We start from the raw sequence: 20,977 nt of genomic DNA, 5'->3' as shown, positions 1-20,977 counted from the left end.
GGCTCGAAATGATCCCGCCCAGCCGGAGCGACTGCAACTATTCAAAATTACGATGTCACAAAGAAGCCCCATCTGCACCTTACAGAACTCGCACTGGCTTTAATGAACTCTGATGGCTACTCACTGGCAATGTCCGGCCGTGTTAAAGTATCTTCAAATAATACCAAATCGTTTTACGTCAAAAAACATATCTGCCAGCTATGCGGCACGCTGTCTAGTAAAAGGAATCAGATGAACTTCGACCGAGTGATGTCTTTTGATGTGCATCGAAGGATCGGTTCGATGCGTCACGTGTCAATGGTTTAGCGCTAAAGCCTTCGATAAAATATGAAGTCTGCTTTACGCGTGGTGGTTAAATGTCCAGTCTACTGCACTGAATTGCGCAGATTATTTTTATGCCGAGTAAACGTATACACGTCCGACTGCGTTTCTGACAAACACGCGAAGACATTTTTAAATCGAAGTTTATCGACACGGAAGCGCTTCTCTCAGGTGGTGCAAGCCTTCACATCTCTGTCCCGCCATCGATTGCCCGCCACCAATGCGATGAGGAGCGCAGAAATAAAACATCATCATCATCAGCAGCAGCCTGACTATACCCACTGCAGGGCGAAGGCCTCTCTCATACTTCTCCAATTAATCCGGTTCTGTGCTAGCTGCATCCACTTGACCCATCCGCCCACCTAACTTTCTGCCGCCCCCTGCTACGCTTTCCTTCCCTTGGAATCCACTTTGTTACCCTCAGCGACCATCGGTTATCCTCTCTTCGCACACGTCCTGCACATGCCCATTTCTTCTTCTTGATTTCCACTAGAATGTCTCTAACTTGACTTATTTCTCTGACACACTCTGCACGCTTCCTACCTCTTAATGTTACCCCTACCATTTTTCGTTCCATAGCCCTCTGGGTTGTCCTCAACTTACGTAGAACTCTCTTGGTTAGCCTCCACGTTTCAGCGCCATAGGTGAGTACAGGCAAGATGCAACTGTTGTACACTTTCCTCTTGAGCGATACCGGTAAGCTGCTACTCATAATCTGCGAGTGCTTGCCAAATGCGCTCCATCCCAATCTTATCTAACCGTAAAGATCAAATTAAAAGCATTACGGTAGACTATGAAACAATGCGTAAAATGAGGCCAAACAAAAGAGGAAACGAAAGTCAAAGTAAAAGAAGCATCCGAAGCATTGTAAAGGTACGATGTACCTGGTGAGGGGTCACTTGAAGGACGGTGGAGAGACTGTGTTAAAACTGGCCACTGTCCATATGTATAATGCTCAAGACTTCGAGTGTACCCGATTCTAACAAGAACGCTAACATCATAGCAATCCACAAGAACGAGGACGTTAAGGACTGGAAAAATTACTGGCCCATCAGCTTATTGTAGGCTAACTACAAGGTATATACTATAGTAATAGCTAACGGAATCAGGGCAACCTTGGACTTCAGTCAACCAAAGGATGGGACAGGCTTTCGTAAGCGCTATTCGACAATAGACCATATCCACAGGATATATTAAGTATATAGAGAGAATTTACCTGTGGCTGATGTGTAGTCTCCGTAAATTATGAGAAAGCGTCAGGATCACTCAAAGCCTAGATCACCACTCGTGCAGGCCGTGGAACCAGTGTGCAGAGAAACCACAAGTAAAAATATGTACTGGGAGCTGTGGATAGCACGCACAGCCACCATAGTCCTCTATAAAAAAAAAAAATCCTAATAAGACAGAGCGTTAGACAAGGTGACATACACGATCTGTCTATAGCTATTCATCATTGCCAGCCTTACTATACCGACTGCAGGGCAAATGCCTTCCTTCAACGTTCGTTTAAGGAAGGACGCTTGGATTGGGAACAGTTGGGGAGTGGCAATTAAGAACACGCTATCTGCAATTTGCTGCTGATATTGGATTGCTAACTAACTCAGAAGGCGAAATGGAAAGCACGACCAATTACTTTACACAGGCAAAACAAAACGATTGGTCTGAAAATAATATGCTAGAAAAGTGAAATAAAAATTACAAGAGTTCAACGCTGCTGAACCAAATATTAAGCGAAAGCATTAGCTGCATGTGACCGAGCGTTCTTCTTCTTCTCTATTTCTTCTTCCTCAGCCCACATATAAAATCTCGCTTTAACCAAGCCGTATGAACGTGCCTTAGTGGCCTATAGGGGTAACGTGAATGCCAGGGTCCTAGCAGGTTGATTCTGACATAACTGTTCCATGTGAAACGAGAGACCCAAGTTGGCAGCTCCTGCCAACTGAGCCGCGGCACCGACCGCGCCACGCCGACCACTTGAGTTGGGAGCCCATCCCTCGCTTTTGTGTCACGTGGGATGTGACGTCACAGTGGCACGTGGGTAAGACGTGGCTTCCGCCGCGCTACGCTGAAGGCTCGAAACCTAGAGTAGTATTGCTTTCGCAATAATATTAAACAAGAAATTCAATGACCATTTGAGCCAGACAAGTTCGGATGCACACAAGTTCGGATGCATCAATATTGCAAAAGGTGTTCCTTAATGACAAAGAGCCGCGTCTTATGGGGCAGCAAATATGAAAGTAGTTTCGTTGGACACTTATTTGTCCAGTGCGTTTCCTCGGTTATCAGGACTCGCAAACAGCTCCTGCAACACCGCTGCTTGGCCTACAGGTGAAAGCGGCGCTGCTTGCTATAATGTCACTGGCGATTTGGTGTCTGTTCTCCGTTCCTGCAGTCGGCATAAAACATCGTCCCCTGCCGCTCATCACCTCTTGTATTCCCTCCTTGCCGCCCTCGCATGCAACACCGCCGGCCACGGCCATCGCTCAATGAAACAGCGAACCACTGTCACGGCTGTCTTCGACTTATCTCCCACGTTTCCCATGGCGAAACACTTCGTTCACGACAGAATTTCGACAAGATCTGCGTGTCAGACCCTTTGGCAAAAAAGCTTTCGGGCAGCACGCGTTGTGGCAGCAGTATTTGGATTCGGAGTCTCCGGTTTAAAGTTTAACAACGTTTAAGACGCGAAAAATGAAAACAGAAAAAGACCGCGTTCGGTTTTGTGAAAGTGGTAAAAGAAGTTACCGAAAAACGCCGCGGCTAGTACACAGAATCAATACCTCCGATCAGCTAGTTGATAGCCCGACGCTGTGCTGCAGAAGCTGCGGGAGAGGGCGCGCTGGGTATTTCATAAACTGCGACCCGCTATAGACAGCCGACGCAACAAATCGAAAAGGCAGAATTGCAAGAAAAGCTCCCATAATCATCGCTTCTATAGCCCCACCATCTTACTCCTGGAGTGTTTTTACCTGGCAGAGGAGGAGGAAGAGAAGGTTACAATCAAAGGCAACGCAATACGCAGCGTCTGACACCCAATATTTTTGGCCGATACCCCTGTGGGGGTATGTGCCATCAGTTTAGAGGACAACAATGACACCCCCCCCCCCCCCCCCAAAAAAAAAGGAAAAAGAGCATGCTCGTGATTTTTCTAGGCTTCAGACAGGGGAAAGGGGGGTGGGGTGGCATTACTTCCAGTTCGACTATGTCACCTGGTTTGGTGACGTCTCACCAACCGCCGTCCAATCACGGGTCCGGTGACTTCCTTGAGTGAAGGAGAAATGAGCGCCGGATATATCCGAGTGAACCTCGGATATATCAGAGCCCGTCACTTGCCCACTACACCACCTGCCCAGTATACATCCTGCGAGAGGCACACTACTGCACTGCTGATTTTTCAAGGCTGCGGAGCATGAAACGGGCGAAGCCGCAAACGGATCTCTCTCTCTCTCTCTCTCTTTTTTAATTGACACGGGGGTTACTAATTAACAGGCTCGCTTCACAAAAAAGAAAACACGATCCCCGACTATAGAAAGAGTGAAAAAAAGAAAAATACTCGATAGACAAATGCAAGCAAAATGCAATTGAAGTTTAAAATAAAAATTGGTGGCTGCCCGCCGACGCGGAGGATCCCAATCCATCAAGCCAGAGACGCGCTGGCCGAGCGCGGACGCAACACCGGAGTGAGCCTCTTTCTAATTGCGTTCGGCCGCGCTGTGTGCGCTGACGGCGAGCGCAGTTCGCTCAAGATGGATCGGGCGCGTTGCGTGTACGATATACGCCTGCCGTTGTTACCAGGTTTCGTCCGGGGCCTTCTATCTCGCGTCAGCATGAACTGTATACGCGAGCTTTGAGAAAGCGTGAACAAAGCCGCGTTTACGGCGTGATGCAATTCTCGTGCGATATGCCGTACACACACTCCTCACCGAAGCCGGTCTCGTATGGGCCAACCAGGATCGTGCAGAAGACTGAGATAGGATATGAGAAGGAAAAAGAAGCGGAACTAATGGCACCTCCAGGTGCTGAGGATGAGATGAAATTTAGGCATCGAAAGTCGAGCCCCATCAAAAAGACGCTTCAACGTGGAAATCAACTCCACTGCCAAGGCAAAAACGACGAAAGTTTGCTCGCTGAAGTTCCAGCACTTTCTAAAGCCGCCTTCATTTTGCTCTATAGAATCGTGTAATAGTATTCGCTGAGAATGCTCCTGCCAGAGCTAGCAGACACAATCGCCTCACGGTCGTCCAATTATCTCGTGTCGTTAATTCCTGTTGTCCACGCCATTTGCGACTCGCTTTCACGGCGCGTATGACTTGCACTGCGCCATTCTTTCCTTCCACTGGTATTTCAGCTAGTTTTCATTCCAAGCTAGACTCCAGGATTCGCGCCCCAGTAAGCCTCATATTGCGCGAAACCCGGGAACTCGCGCATTCCTTGCATGAACTCCCGTTCGTCCCTCCTAAATCGGCACTTGTGCGCCTCCTTACACCTGTAGACGTACACTCACGGGAGCACAAACTCCTCGGTCAAAACAATAGCCCCCCCCCCCCCCCCCCCCACTCGGAAAACTTACTCTTAGAAATGCTTGGAGTATCGATACCGAAAGGCGAAAACGAACACCGGGTATCCGCACACATCCTACATCGCCCTCGCTCATATTATATACACCTCACTTCACTTCATAATGAGGTTTTGTATCGTAAAGTTTCTCCGTCGAAGTGTTTAACTAGATTGCCAAGCCAGTGGAGTGAGAAAGTATAATATTTGTATATATATACCTGCTAAATATTGATAGTATCTCAGCAACTGCGTCACAGCTATTATTGTAAGTAATGCCATGAAAAAAACCCAATGCCAAAAGAACGCGCGCGCTCGATTTTCTGGCTGATAAAACACAACTGCTCGTGAAAATGTTCTACTTCCTTCCACAAAAACCAAGAAAATGACACACGCTGCATTCCAAATGTCTAATGCAGCGTGTCATTTTCTTGGTTTTTTGTGGAAGGAAGTAGAACATTTTCACGAGCAGTGTGCGTTCTAAACATTAAAAAGAATGGAACACCGGGCCTATAGAACCTTCAGATATGTTTTCTTCTTGTTGTATTTGGTTCTTTTATTAAATAAGAACTTGATTAAAATATGTTTGCCAGCCCTGGCATGTGCTGTTAAAAAAACTTATGCACACGACCTGGTTTGTTTTGGTTTATGGGATTTAAAATCCCAAGGAGACTCTGGATGTACGCCGTAGTGGAAGAAGACCACAACGGACGTCGCCAGGCGCGCGCGGCAGCGTTGGAGCGATACTATGGTCCCCAGCAATAGGTGCATTATGTGGACGTTGCCGGTCCTTACCACGTGGGGTGGTATACGGCTGCAGTCGTACACAACAAAAAGTTAGCGGGCTGACTTTGAACGCCTACAGCACAACACACGCGGAGGACATTGCTATTGCTCTCAGTATTCCCAAGTCGCAACACGTAATCATCGACTCGCGAGGGGCATGTCGGAACTATAGGCTGGGGTGGGCTCCCCCGCTTGCCCGGCGTATACTGCAATCTAGCTGCCGATACATAGACCCAACTCCGCATAACCTCATTTGGGCACCCGGTCACCAGGGACTCAAGGGAAACGAACAGGCCGATCAGGACGCCCGCGCACTCTCTCCCCGGGCAACCTCCCTGTCCTTGGAAGCCTACTCCCAATCAGATAATCTGGCCCTTACATTCAAAGACATCACCGATTACTACAAGGAGGAGCACAAGCGCTACCCAGCCCCTTGTAAGGGACTGGATCGCGCTGACGAGCGCCTCCTAATAAATTTGTTTACCAATACTGTATTGTGGCCAAAGGTGCTTAAACATTTCAACCCGTCCTTTTATGGTGCGTGCCAGTACTTTGGGGAGGCGGCTGACACCTTCCATATGATCTGGGCGTGCCAGTCAAACCCAGTTATTCCCCCCAACCCCCATCCAACTAGAGAGGTCTGGGAGGCGGCCCTGCTCGACTGTCAAGACCTCAAGGCTCAAAAGGCCTTTGTTCAACGGACGCGGGCGGCGCTGCTTGCAAATGGGGTCCCGGAATAGGGACTCCACCTAGTATTGTGAGGGGAGAAGACCGATACGTCTCTAACCCAAACACCTCTCTGTAACCAATTAAAAGCAGCAGCCGCGGCCGAGATTCAATCCCGCATCCATAGGCGCAACAGTCGAGTGCCCTAACCACCACCGCAACGAAGAGCACCTGAACCGGGGCTGCGGAAATAAAGGGATACCGAGGGAGAGGAAATCACAGAGGATAGAGATTTCCTCTCTATCCCTTTCTTTCCGCAGCCCAAGTTCAGGTGCTCCTGCGAAGAATTCAGAGGCGTGCTCCCTGGCCGCTAACACGATGCGCTTAACGCATTTTCTTCTTGCTCTCTTCGGATGCGTAAGAGAATGCTGTTTCGTAGATGTTCCCACGATAATGAACTGCGCCCCTAGAAGCGCACCCTTGGAGGAGGCTTTCTTCGGATACATCCAACGGTCCCTCGTAAATTACCTCCAGTCTGGCGCGCTGCGCTCACCTTTTGCACGCGTGTTCAGTGTTACCAGGTCGTTCGTGCACGCCTCTCAAGCACCAGTAAACGACCTTGTTTTTTTTTTTTTAGCGTTGTTCAATGCTATCATTATTTTAGTCTCTTATGAATACGGGTGTCATTGCGCCTTTTGCAGCCTTTTCTTAACCTTAATTCAGGAGGGGGGGGGGGCTCGACAAGCCGATAGCTCGGCTTTTTCTCCCTGCCTCTCCCATCACCATGATGGAAAAATAAAGGTATTATTATGATATCATTTATATAACGGCAGTGCACCATATCTGATCGTCTGCGACGGCCACTTTTTGTGTACTACGTCATCGCGGCCTAGATTGTTATTTTTATAGCCTATCAGGTAACTTACGGTGTAAGAGTTCGTTCCATTTCATAATTGTCGTGCATTCCCGTGCTGTATAATGTTAGACCAGGATCCACTTTTGCTTGGCAAGATTTGATGACGTTTCTTCTTTTTCTTCCGCGAACACGCAGATTGAAAGCTCTCGATAAAGCTAACGATAACAAATAGCAAAATGAAGTGCTATTCAGTGGCGAAGAAGCGTAAAATATCGGGGCGCGCGAAACACTTGAGAACATTCCGCAAAGCGCACGATAGTTGAACCCGTTCGCTACCCTTAGCGAGCATCGGTTATTCTGCCTCCGCACTACATGTCCTGCTCACACCCATCCTCTTTTTGATTTTGACTAAAATGTCTAACTCTTGTTAGTTCCCTGTCTCACTATCCACGTTTCCCATCTCTTAGCTTTAGCCCACCATATTCCCTTCCATACCTGTCTGCGTTGCCTTCAATTTAAGTAGAACCCTCTTCCCTAGGATCCACGATTCTGCCCCATGGGTGAGTAAGATAGAGGTGTCAAATATATACATAGACCTTGAGGGATAATGGCAGACTGCGATTCGCGATCTTAAGACCCCTACCCAGCGGACTCCACCCCATTATTATCCTCCTATGGTTATTTAATTCTGTTCCGTCCCGGTGGCACACTGGTTAGGGCGCTCTGATGATGAAACCGGAGTCGCGGATTTGATCCCGGCTTCCACGACCATATTTCGATGGAATCGATACGCAAGGCGTCCACGTACCGTGCGATGTGCAGTGCACTTTGAATAACCAAGTAACCGAAATTACCGAAGCCTTACCGAAGCACAGCAGTTACATCACTCTCGTTATCCTCATCTACGCTGTCCTAAGTAGATGGATTCCTTTGCAAGTTTAACGTTTTGCTGTTAGCGTCATCAGAGTGCCCTGCCGTGGTGGTGCAGTGGTTAGGGCGCTAGACTACTGTGCCCAAGGATGCGGAATCGAATTCCGGCCGCGGCTGCCGCTTTTCGATAGAGGCGAAAATCAAGACGCCTGTGTGCTGTGCGATGTCAGTGCATGTTAAAGAACCCCAGGTGGTCAAAACTTCCGGTGACTTCCACTACGGCGTCTCTCACAGCCTGAGTCACTTTGCGACGTTAAACCCCACAGACCAAAGGTTTATGGGAATGTTGATCGTTACACTGATAATCTGCATAAAAATCCATTCATGTTAATCACAGTATAATCACGCCAACTTTCTATAATCACAAAAAGAGCCTCGTGAGGTTCTTTATGTCTCCCACGATCTAAAACATTCTGACTATTTCGCGTGTATACGAAAGGCCTTCAAAATCGATTAAGTTTACCTGATTTAACAAGAAAGCACGAAGTATGGTTATTGCACGTAGTTAATTACTTGATCATTACTGCCCACCCTATACGTACGTGCCTGCCAACAATCATCATCATCATCAGCCTGACTATGCCCACTGCAGGGCGAAGGCTTCTCCCACATTTCTCCACTTAACCCGGTTCTGTGCTAGCTGCATCCACTTGACCCCTGCGAACTTCTTAATCTCATCCGCCCACCTAACTTTCTGCCGACCCCTGCTACGCTTTCCTTCCCTTGGAATCCAGTTTGTTACCCTCAGCGACCATCGGTTATCCTCTCTTCGCACTACATGTCCTGCCCATGTCCATTTCTTCTTCTTAATTTCCACTAGAATGTCAGTAACTTGAGTTATTTCTCTGACCCACTCTGCACGCTTTCTATCTCTTAATGTTACCCCTACCATTTTTCGTTCCATAGCCCTCTGGGTTGTCCTCAACCTAAGTAGAACCCTCTTGGTTAGCATCCACGTTTCAGCCCCATAGGTGAGTACAGGTAAGATGCAACTGTTGTATACTTTTCTCTTGAGCGATACTGATACAATACTGATTTTTTTTTTTTTTTTTTGCTCTGCGCCCAACCTCGACTCATGATATATACGAGGCTTCCTGTGCAACGCCGTTCACGTGCCTGCAGAGGATGCTATTGAATGCACAAATGGATGGACGTATTCGGCTGGCACAGCTTTCACAATAACCCAAGCGCAATGTCCTTCACGAAATTAAGATGAAATCTCTCGTCATGTCACAAACCACGCACCGAGAGGGAGCAACTGGCGACACACGAAGTACGCAACACGGTAGAACCAGCACACAGTAACCGGCTGCCTTTATTTCGCCACGTTCGTTCGGCTAAATGCTGCGCAGCTGCTCCATTTGTCAGCCATGTTCCACAGTAACGGATACGACGGAACGGAGCCAGCAAATACTACCGGCGAAAGTGTAAAAAGCAATAAAGAATGCGCGCCAAAATAAAAACCTAAAAGTGCACGCTTCTCACATCGAAGCAACAGTGTAGAGGTTCGCACGGTCCTGCTGGCACGCGAGCCTTGGAGATTTTATTTTGTTTGTTTTTCGTCACGAGGAGCGAATCGAACGGCCGAAGTCTCCCGGCAAAGTATGCAAGAAACGCGCGAGACTCCCGCTTTCGATCGACAACGTTGCACAACGGAGCTCCAAACCCCGGCGGAGACGGAGGAGGAGAATGAGAGGAAAAAGCGAGAGAGAACAGGCTTGCCCCACAAAAATCTGACCGTATGCGCTGTGGTTTAGTTTTGCATCTATTTTCTTATGATTAGTACAGAATATATTTACTCTTGTTCGACAACACCGTCTCACCTATGCTAAACAGTAATTCAGCATAAACGCAGAAGTACCTCTCCGTTCAAATCGGCAAAGTCACAGCACGCTAAAACGTTTGAAAATTTTGCACGACGACTACGTGGAAACAAAGTGAACACTCCACTTCCTGTCTCGCTCGTGCCGCAGAACTGGCTGAACAAAAAAAAAAATTAGCTGTGGTTTAGCTTGTGGTTAAACCTGGAGTTACGCGAGGGCAATCTGCATGACTACGCTTACGTTCGGCTTCAAAGTAAAGACATGGCTTTTGCACATAGTAGTTTACTCTATGGTTTCAGCTTTATTTATGCCATAGAGGAATCACTTCACGTATGAGCACCCCTTGCCTCTCGTCGTTGACCATTCTCATTCGGGTGTAGAAGACTTCTAGTGGCATGACCTCGTCTCTACGTCGAACTCCAGGGCACAGAGCCGTCAACTTTCGAACGAACCTTCTGTCCGAGCAACTCGCTGTTGTCGTCCGCCTCTACCGACTACAGAGTTATTCGTCTTCTTCTCCTTTTTCTTCTTCGGATAGGTACGGCGAAATGGCGAGACTGTGGCCAATGTGGCTCTCTCTACAAAATAAGTTGTGAAAGCATATGTGTTTGAGAGTAATTTTTTCCAACGAGCAGCCCTCATCCATTGGAGCTATAGGTCTGTAAGATGCTCGTCATTAAGAAATGTGGTCGCCTTCCGGTATTACTGCATCGTTGTTATATGAGATCCGTTACGTACAAGTCCCTCTCCTTGATGGAGGTCACAGCAGAGGACCTCAAGACAGCCCTAACTGAGCCCCTCTCCGCACTACGAAGAGCGAATCTAAAGGTTTTGCTCTAGTGCTCCGCCTTTACCTGGTTTAACGTCCCAAAGCGACTCAGGCTCTAAGGGATGCCGTAGTGGAGGGCTCCGGAAATGTCGACCACCTGGAGTCTTTTAACGTGCACTGATAACGCACAGCACACGGGCGCCTTGATCTTCGCCTCCATACAGAGAGACAGAATCATCAAAAGCGGCCGCCTCCGATTATCCTGAACCCTTGGGATCAGCAGTCAAGCGCCTTAACCTCTGAGCCACCGCAGCGGGGACTGCGTTCATTTAGCACTTGCACCTCGTACGTTCTCTGGTTTGGGTTTATTTGTTTGCTCTTTCCAATTTGATTGCCTGTACGAGTAGGTCGCTTCGGTTTTTTTTTTTGTTTTCAACTGTAAGCATGTGCTCTACACTTTGATATTAATATGCATTTTCGCCCTCACTGTAGCTCACTTCTGTATGATAGGAGAAAGAAAGGGGGGGGGGGGGGGGGTCACAATACTTGACAGGCTTTTTTTTTTGCATTTCGAGTTCTGGTTATTCCTTTATCGAGAAAATGATTAAGAAAAATGATTTATTTATAGGAAGGCAAAGGCGCGAATGGAAGAGCGCAGCATTATCAAAGAAAGCATCATCACCATCAGTCTAACTCCGTCCACTGGAAGACACATATCCATGTTCCCCAGTTTACCACGGAGCTCTGGCAACTGTTGCCACAGTGGCTCCACAAGCTTCATAATCTTACGCGCCCATCTGACGGACTGCCGCCCCAAGATATACGTCTTTCTTTGCTCGAAATCAGCACTGTTGACATAACGTACAGTTCACTATATTCTCACTACATGTCCTCTTCATAGCCACTTCGTCTTTATTTCAACTACATTATCATCAATTCCCTTATCATATGAGCGTATACATATACGGCAGTCACCACAGAACGTCAGAGCAGACCTGCGCAAGATCTACACACACAAAAAAAAAAATCAGGCAGGTAAATAATGACCGAAGGCCTCGTTTAAAGCCCTGCATGAAGTACGCGCGTGATAATATTATTACTACACGCACGCGTCGGAGCAGCGACCGGCGTCCGCGGCATGCGCCGCCGATGGCGACCAACTGTTGCGGCAGAGCGCTCGAAGGCTGCTGTTGCGCCCCCGTCGCCGATCGACGAGGAGGCTTTTCCGCTCAGAGCCCTCCGAGGGTGCCGCATTCGCGCGCCTATAGGCAGCGCACATGGCGCTTCTTTCGTATACGACGCTTCGCTGCCGCCAAATGGATACCACCGACAGCTGTCTTCAGGTGCAGACCCACTACAAGGTGGAAGCCTTCTTTCTAATGCTTGGTTCAGATGTACTCTTTTCTGAAATTCTGGCTATAACTTAACAGCGTAATTTATGCATCCGTACCACCCTGCTAGGCGGTGCGTACTTTCATCGTCATGAATGTTATTACAATCATCGGCCCGACTATACCCATTCCCAGACAAAAGACCTCTCCCTCCGGTAAACACGATCTTACGCTGGCTGCATACTATTTGATTAATCCCCGCAAACTTCATAATTTCATCCGCCGAAATAATTTTCTGCCGCTCTTGCTACGCTTGCCTCCTTGAAATCTACTCTGCCAGCCTTAACGAACATCGGTTATTTTTCGTTATTCTTGATTTGGACTAGAATGTCATTAACCCCGCGTGACCACTCTGCGAGCTTCCTGTTTCTTAACGTAACACTTACCGTTCTCGCATTTTGACGTAATTTAACGTTTTAGCGTGCTTTAACAGCGTGTATTTCTGCCTTACAAATGCATTTCAACGGTCGCGACTTTGCTCGAATATGTAAACTGCTACTAAGTGTGAGCCCCGCCGGGGTGGTGCAGTGGTAAGACGCCCGACTACTGTGCCGGAGTTCCCGGGTTCGAACCCGACCGTGGCGGCTGCGTTTCGATGGAGGCGAAACGAAGAGGCGTCGTGTGCTTTGCGATGTCAGCGCACGTTAAAGATCCCCAGGTGGTCGAAATTACTCCGTAGCCCTCCACTACGGCTCCTCTTTCTCTCTTTCCACTTTCATTTCCACCTTCCTCCCTTCCCTTACGGCGCGGTTCGGGTGTCCACAGAGCAAGTGTGACAGTTTACTGCGCCTTTCCCTTCCTGTGAACCAATTTAACTAAGTGTGAATGTAAAGCAACCTGCAATATCCTAGGCTGCTGCACAAAACATTACGTTAGTTAAGTCAACCTTCGCGTGCTCCAGTGCGTTACGCTAACACGCAAATATTACCGGTGTTCAAAATTGACGGGCGCTTATTTTCCTTACCACGAACGCTAATTACTGTGCTGGACTGCTAGCTACCGAGATCGTTTCAGTCGGTGTATTCCCGCCAATTTTTATTTTAGAAATTGCCAGCGGGCACGGAAATGCAAAGGTAACAATGGAAGTGCAGTCGACGCCTTAGAAATGCCGTAGCGCGCCACACAGCATATAATGTATCCTCGGGAAATGCACGATCACGGTGATTTCGAATACTCGCCACGGAACTATAACAAGCGAGCAAATGCGGTACGAGGGGCAGCCCCAAACGACGGATCGACAGCGCTGCTGAAAGGTCGTCGTTTTTCCTCCTGCTGGTGCATTTTCGTGCGCGTATTATATGTGGGTACGTCGGACCGCTCTGTGGTGGCCAAGAGAGGAAGCCTGCAAGAGACACGTCCCTTCACCACCAGGTTCTGGTCGTGGCCTCGGCGGCCCGACAGATAGAAAAAAAAAAACGAATACAAAAATTAAGAGCCCGCACTGTAGGCTACCATCACTAGGTCGGCGTCTTCGCCGCAAGCCCGAAAATAAGGCACAACATTGTAGACTTCTCTCTGCGTGGGTGTTTATCACGCGTGTGGACGATTAAGTTCAGTTCGCTCGGCGCCGCCATTTTCGAAACACTGGACGACGTAAGAGTGTTCATGTAATCACACTCAAGCTCCGCTGAGTTTGTAAACTTGAGCAGCGCAAAATTTCGGAGGTTGGCTGCTCATCTTCAAGCACTGCGCGCTCAGACGAGACAACTGGAGCGAAAGCGAACTCGACTGGCAACTGCGCGAACATGAAGCTTCGCAGCAAAGATTTATTGTTTTTTCTTCCACTCTCTAACCAATTACCACCAAGATTAATTATTACTTCGCGTTCATCAACACACACACACACACACACACACACACACACACACACACACACACACACACACACACACACACACACACACACACACACACACACACACACACACACACACACACACACACACACACACACACACACACTCACACACACACACACACACACACACACACACACACAAATCCCTAAGCTGTTCTCGTGTTGTTGGCATTTTTTGATATAACGAGGTTAATCATTTTCCCCCGCCAGGGTGGCGCAGTGGTTACGGCGTTCGACTATACTGTTCCCAAGTATGCGGGATCGAATCCTGGCCTCGGCGGCTGCTTTTCGATGGAGGCGAAAAGCAAGACGCCCGTGTGCTGTGCGATGTCAGTGCACGTTGAAGAACCCCAGGTGGTCTAAATTTCCGGAGCCCTCCATTACGGCGTCTCTCATAGCCTGAGTCACTTTGGGACATTAAATCCCACAAACCAAACCAAATCATCATTTTCCCTGCGTTTGTTTTCTGGGGCTTCGAATCTGGCAACGTTGACATCATAGGCAGCGTTAGGGGGCTATAACACAGCTACCGCCCTCCCAGTTAGACCACGTTATGCGTGACGTGCGCCGTTTCATAAGACGTTCCACGTCCACCGGTAAGGAGGAGGATAGCACTGGCGAACACTCTCGAGAATAGGTAAGACGCAACGTGAATAGTTAAGAAACAGCCATCGCACAGCCCAGCGGTAGAGCACCGACGCAAAATTTGAGGCCATGGGTTCCAATCCCACCGGCAGCGTCTGGTTGTCTTTTCTTCTACTTTCTGAGCGATTACGTCTAAGATGATTATTACTCCACATTCAGCAACGCAAGGAGGATTTTGCTGGGAGTAGTTCTCTGGATCAGCGATTTCACACTAAAATGCACTCCTCGGGCCAGTTTAGGGTTGCACTGGTGTACTCTCCGCCAAAAACATGTGACACAGTAGAGAGCGCGCACAGCGAAGTGAAACGCTGTACACGCTTCCAGCCCATTGCACTCGCGCGGTAAGCCCACTTTAATTTTCCCCACTCCACTCCCATCGTACTTGCTGGAGTGGCTCATTTCTCCAGCTCGCACGTTTTCACTTGGAGCTGTTGTCGACTTGTTGCTTGAGTTGGTTCATCTGCAGGACCAACTCCAATCGACATCTAAGCCTTTAGGGGCCCGAAAATTTTTTTCTTCCGTCCATTCCACCACTGCCTGCTTCACCCTAGAACAAGGCGGAGGACACAGCAACGCACTTCGACGCGTACGTGACCGTATTCTTGTCCATGCTCCAATACATAACTTGCTAACAGAGGATTTTGAGCACGCGCGTCGCATTGTGCAAATATGTAAATACGAATTGAAAAAAAAAAAAATAAAGCTTATCGTCAGATAAATGCTGCTGAAAGCACGCGTACGTATGTACCTTCCTCACGTCTTGAGTGTCTCTGCTCCTGAAGTCTCCTCAAATACGAACATGCTCCAGAGACCAGCTACAACTGAAGAGCGTCGTTACGAGAAGAGCTAAATTCCCCAAAATGAGAGAAAGGCGAAAGTCTGTTATCCGTACAAGCCGTAAAGATACATGTTTTTTTATAATATATATATTCTTAACAATTTAGAGCAATTCAACACCACCACTAATGAAAAACATGAAACAATTTCCCTAATGCCAGCATATGAACTTTCGATTTCTTCTTTTTTCGATGTGAAACTCTAGATCTGACACTAGTTTGTTCGCAGAACGTTATCTGAAGAGTTGATCTAAATTTTCTTTATAAAATGGTGCCTAAAATATCTACGGTGTGAGCACAACGGGGAAGTAACAATAAACAAAATTCACTGCGCGCGATAGGAAACATTTTAATTTCACCGCAAGCAAATAAAGGCGAGTAGCAGGCTTCTCCTGCAATCACTAACGAGAGAGCCTTGTTTATCGTTCATACTACGACAATGTAAAATACACTAGCCAGAACGTATTCTAAATTAATGAATATAGTAGCGAAGTGGTAGATGCGTACAGGACGCAAAAAAATAAACAAATTACGACGACTTAGTCACTAAAGCAGTGAAAGGTGAAAGCCTGAGTGCCGCATTCTGCTACGCAATAGCCACTAATTAATATTAATTTATTCGGCATTAATAATAATTGACTAATAGGCAATGGGGAGGTAATTATTAATAGGTGAATTAATCGCTAATTACTTTAATATAATGAATTAGTTATCCAGTCATCAATTAATTAGTATTAGTAATTGATCATTGATTGGCATATGGCCATATAAGGCACGCATTAGCGCATACGGTGGTGGCGCTCTGTGATTGGTCGAGACCACTATGACGTCATCCCCCTCGGCCAATCAGAGCCGCCGCAAAAGCGAGAGACAATTGTCCACGACAGCATGAGCCATTGAAGGCTTTCGCCTTAAAAGAAGACAGCGGCTAGTATTGTTGGTCGGTGTCTTCATCGGCTATTTGGAGTATAATAATAAAATTATAAAGACCCCCATCATCAGCTTGCCCAACTAAACGTTATAACGTTCACTGTAAGAGGCACACCATGGCTTCGTCCGTGCCGACGTTATAGCGGCCGTCGTTATCTGGGTTCAGATCACCCGCCGACCCCTTCATATCCTCGGCAGTCGCTGAGAAGGTATAGCGCTGGCGAATAAAACAATAAAATTACGCTCGAAACAGTATATGAAGCCCGAACTGACTTGGCTCATCTCCATTCATGAAGCAGGCTCCGGCTCACATTTTATTTGACACGGGATTTGCGCACAGGACTCCAAGACGTTTTCTTGGATGCTTTTCGTTCTCACAACATTCGCAAAAATGATATCTACGGACGAGGTTTTCATAACAGCAAAGTTCGACGCTATCGATATCTGCAGCACCTGATATATACGACAGGCCATAGTATACGTGCGTTGATATCACCCCTTCCGAGTTTCTTACAGAAGTGACAACCAATCAGCTAATAGGCACAGCCTCGAGTTACGTGCAACCTCCTTTTCTAGGACATCTGGCTCTGTACACAAAATGCTTGCTTCCCTGTCTGTATATGTGGCAGATAAAGAATGCAGCACTTCCTTTAATAACGTCGTCCAAAGAACCATTGCACTGTAGAAAAATTCGGTCTCCCTGGCAACGGCTGTCCTTCAAGCGAGTAGGCACCCGCGCGACAGACTTGAAAAAGATGCTAGATGTTATTTGAAGCGGACAAACCACAAATCTATACAAATGTTACGTGAATATCTAGTATGAAGTTAGGTTTGGGTTCGCGCTGCGCGGTGTTCACGGTTCGCGCTGCGCGGTGTTCACAGCGGCCGCTGATGGGAGCTTTGCATCTCGCAGTCGATGTGCGCACCCTCTTGTGAAAATAATGCGTTGTGCGAGCATATGCTTTCAATACCGCATGTCTACAACCGCACATAATGGGTAATTACCAAAGGCCAGTGTCTGTCACGGTTGAGGAATAATATATATATATATATATATATATATATATATAATATATATATATATATATATATATATATATATATATATATATATATATATATATATATATATATATATATATATATATATATATATATATATATATATATATATAAGTGTGTGTGAACAAAAGGCCTACCAATATCCTCCATGTCCTTCGCCTTGAATAAGGCGTCAGATGAGGTCTAACCGAGCGCTGTACCTGTCACATGAACCACTTCATGTGTGCCTACGCCTAAACTTACACGGCAACGCTGTCAACTACCGATGAAAGTTCTGTATGAGCGGCCGTAGGCGGCAGTTTTTCAAGTACACTCCGCTGCCATCAATCACCGCCGGTTATGTGCCCTCCCATATTATCCCGCCCAACCACCATGGGTGATAGATAAGACTTGGGTGCGCCTGCATGTTTCTGGTATATTGAAGAAATCTGTGGTTCCGATTTGTGGAAAGCGCAGCAAATTACTCCGGCGACACCCGGTCAGAATATCGCAAATATATTCACGTATACACTGACGGATCTGTGTCACATTAAGCATCGACAGCAGCCGTGGTCACACCCACAAAGCAAACGAATCGGCAGTTCCTTTTTGGGGCGCAATTCTCCATCAACCGCTGCCGAGAATGTGGTCCTTCGGGAAGCGATTCACCATATATGTGGGATTCAAAGCCTGCGTTAAGAATTTTGAGGAGTTTGGGCCACGTCGCCTAACAGTCTCTAGCAATCGAAATCGCTAAGCTCCTTTCATCTGCTCGTGACCAAGGCCCCATTTTAGTGTTTCAGTCAATCCCTGCACACTGTCCGCTCGACGAAAACGAGCAGACCGATGTTGAAGAAAACAACGCCCTCTGCAGCGGCATCCGAACATCAGTGCCTTTTTTTTTTCTAGACCGGAAGCCACCAATTGTCTTCTTTCGAATTGTATGAGGAGTGCGACGGGGACTTACTGGGCCCAGCCAGACTCCCGACACAATCGTCTCAAAAGGTTGCATCCGATAAAGACATTTTCTGTTCAGCGCCGAATTCCGTGTCATCATGCGTGCTTGCTACGCACACTGCGTTTACACGTGGCTTTCATTGGCGAGTACTTGCATTGAATTGGACAGCGTTCCAATTGTGGAGTCACCGAGAGTGGATTGAGACGTGGATACTAACGCGGCATCCAGGATATGGGGAGGAAATGCTAACGCTAGCCGCTTCCTTCAAGAGTTCTCACACCAGATCTATCCTGAAGGAAAAGCCACTAGTTGCAGGGTGAGGTCGGAGAGTTGTAAATGTCACAGGCTATCTTCCACTTCTTGAACGAGACGGACTCGACTCACGATTGTGATAAAAGTTGCCGGTATACATTTTCATATCTCTTCTCACCGCGCTCCTCTTTCTTCCCCTTTTCCAAAGCAGAGTAGAAGACCAAAAATTAAAGTTTCCGGCCAACTTCTGTGCCTTCCCACGCAATAATCTCATCTATATTCATATCTGGACACAACTCCTTCAAATCGCGGAAGCAAAATGGCAAAAGCGTCCGCGAAAGGTGTGGCTAAACTTCGTCTTGCCCCATGTCCGATTTTTTGTTTCTTTGCAGCATAGAGTGAAACAGGAGCGACTGGAAATAAAAAGACTAAGTTTGGCGCTTCGCTGTTTTTTCTTCGTTATGACGAAAGAAACCCCCTGCAAATTTCTACAAAGTGCGGCCCTCATTCTGTGCTCTTTTGCACAGCTAACACTGCAGCTGACCGTCAATGTCTCGTTAGTGGCAAGCAGTTGTAACCAGACCATTTAGATAGCTCAGGTTTCGCGATATCCTCAGAACAAATGTCGGCCTACGCTTTTTTTTTTTTTTTTTTTCTGCAGATTCAGCACAGGAAACAAGAAAAACGCGTGTTCATGGTTAGGAAGTCGTGCTTAGAGCTCTGAAGAGATAAGATAGCCTGCCAACTACCCTACTGTTTACCACCATTCAAAAGGCAACGTGCGCTGCGTCAGCATTGCGGATCATCTGGTAAGCAGAGATGCAGAAAGTGAAGTCGCGTCGTCTGCTAGCGATAAGAGAAGGCAATCAATTACAGGCACGTGTGCGTGCCAGACAAGCACTGACCACACCGCCCCCTCACAAGCCGAATAGTTCAAAAGATGACAGGGAGGAAGCTTTAGCGTCTAAGATGTCCATAGCATTTCTACCTTAGTCGACCACTCATACAAAGTTTTAATTGCTCGAGTCATATGTTTTGTTAAAATTACTTGCTCTCTTCAAGTTGTGGCAGGTAAGATGGGCTATGGAAATAATGCAGGCGTAAGTGCTGAGAGTTCGATGTTGAAATGCATCTTCACATTGTGAACGGACAAGCATATCTGCCGAACTCGAAACTGAAGAACACGCGGTACAGAATCGAGGAGTCGCCGCTGAACTTAAAACGCGTCCTCGGGGGAATCGAGGAAAAGAGCTCTCGAAGAACGTCCCACCGGGCACCCTTGATGCAAGCGGCCAGCATCGCAAGGAGTTCGAGAAATCAACATTCCGGGGCGGCCGGTGCTCACAGACGCACACGCGAAGCACTAGGCCAGGCAGCGGAGAGCGTCGTCCCCCGAGGCGCGAAACGCCGCGCAAAACGAGCGGGCACCGAATAGAGAGGGAGAGGAGACTTACGTGAGGAAGATGGCAATCGCGTTAGCCTTGACGTCCTTGCGCACCAGAGCCCAGGTGTCACGCACGAGGCCCTTCTCTCGTGGCGTGAGCCCCGTCTTGGGGTCCGGCACGTCCTGCTGCTGGCTCGACACGATGCTGCCCATGTCGCACGTCGTCGCACTCGCACCACCCGGCTAAACGCGCTCGGCGAACGGCAGCGTACTCCATGAAACGCCCGGGAACGCGACCCCGGGTATATATTATCGGCGAGCAGACGACGCCGGCGCTGCTGCCGCCGTTGCCGCCTCCGCCAGGGGGCAAGCAAGCGAAGGAGGGAGAAAGGAGGAAAGGCTACGCCAGCGCCGCCATTGGCTCATTCGTGAGTCGTGACGTAGGGTCACGTGACAAGACGTCAAAACGCGGCAAACTCGTGAATTTTGGCGCGCTCTCCAAGCGAGTGGCGACCGGCCGGTCGACCGAGCGGCACAGTTCGAACGAGCGACAGACAGCGGAGCAACGCCTGTTGAGCGTCATCCAGTCTTGTGGTGTAATTTTATTTATTAATTTTTGCTCCGCGCAGTCAATGCGCTCTCCCTTCTTAAATTTTTTCATCTCTCACCTGGGCGTTACGTCATGGCCGGGAGAACATGACGCAATAAAAACGACAGCGCCGTCTGGTTGTATTTGGTTGAACTCAATTGGGCGCGCCATTTGACTCCACCAAGAGCTAAAAAGAAAACTAGTTCAAATGTATTGCCCAAAACGCGAACGTTCGTGACTTAGCTGATGAGACAAGAATATTTAGGTTTATTAAGGAAAGATTATGATTGAAAGATTTGATAGCTTGAATAATTTCAAACCGATCACATTTTAGATGGGAAAGCCGATGAGTAAGTCCGTGCATATTAAAGATTCGACGACCTTGCTG

General features: G+C 47.8%; 1 protein-coding gene across 1 annotated transcript in view; it reads right to left on the bottom strand.

Moving 5' to 3' along the window:
* The window catches only part of LOC146188123 (globin-like), a 130,643-nt gene extending 110,269 nt beyond the window's left edge, over positions 1–20,374 (bottom strand). Inside the window, exon 1 of the mRNA XM_084603651.1 lies at positions 20,071–20,374. Within this exon, the coding sequence (XP_084459777.1) occupies positions 20,071–20,213 (143 nt within the window). The 5' untranslated portion in view covers positions 20,214–20,374. The remainder of the gene's footprint in view (positions 1–20,070) is intronic.
* Between the last annotated feature and the right edge of the window lie 603 nt (positions 20,375–20,977).

This window comes from Amblyomma maculatum, chromosome 5, assembly GCF_055883805.1.
Source record: "Amblyomma maculatum isolate TAMU_Amacu chromosome 5, ASM5588380v1, whole genome shotgun sequence".
Lineage (NCBI taxonomy): Eukaryota > Metazoa > Arthropoda > Arachnida > Ixodida > Ixodidae > Amblyomma > Amblyomma maculatum.
The sequence above is the reverse complement of the archived record's forward strand: the minus strand, read 5'-3'. Positions and strand labels throughout refer to the sequence as shown.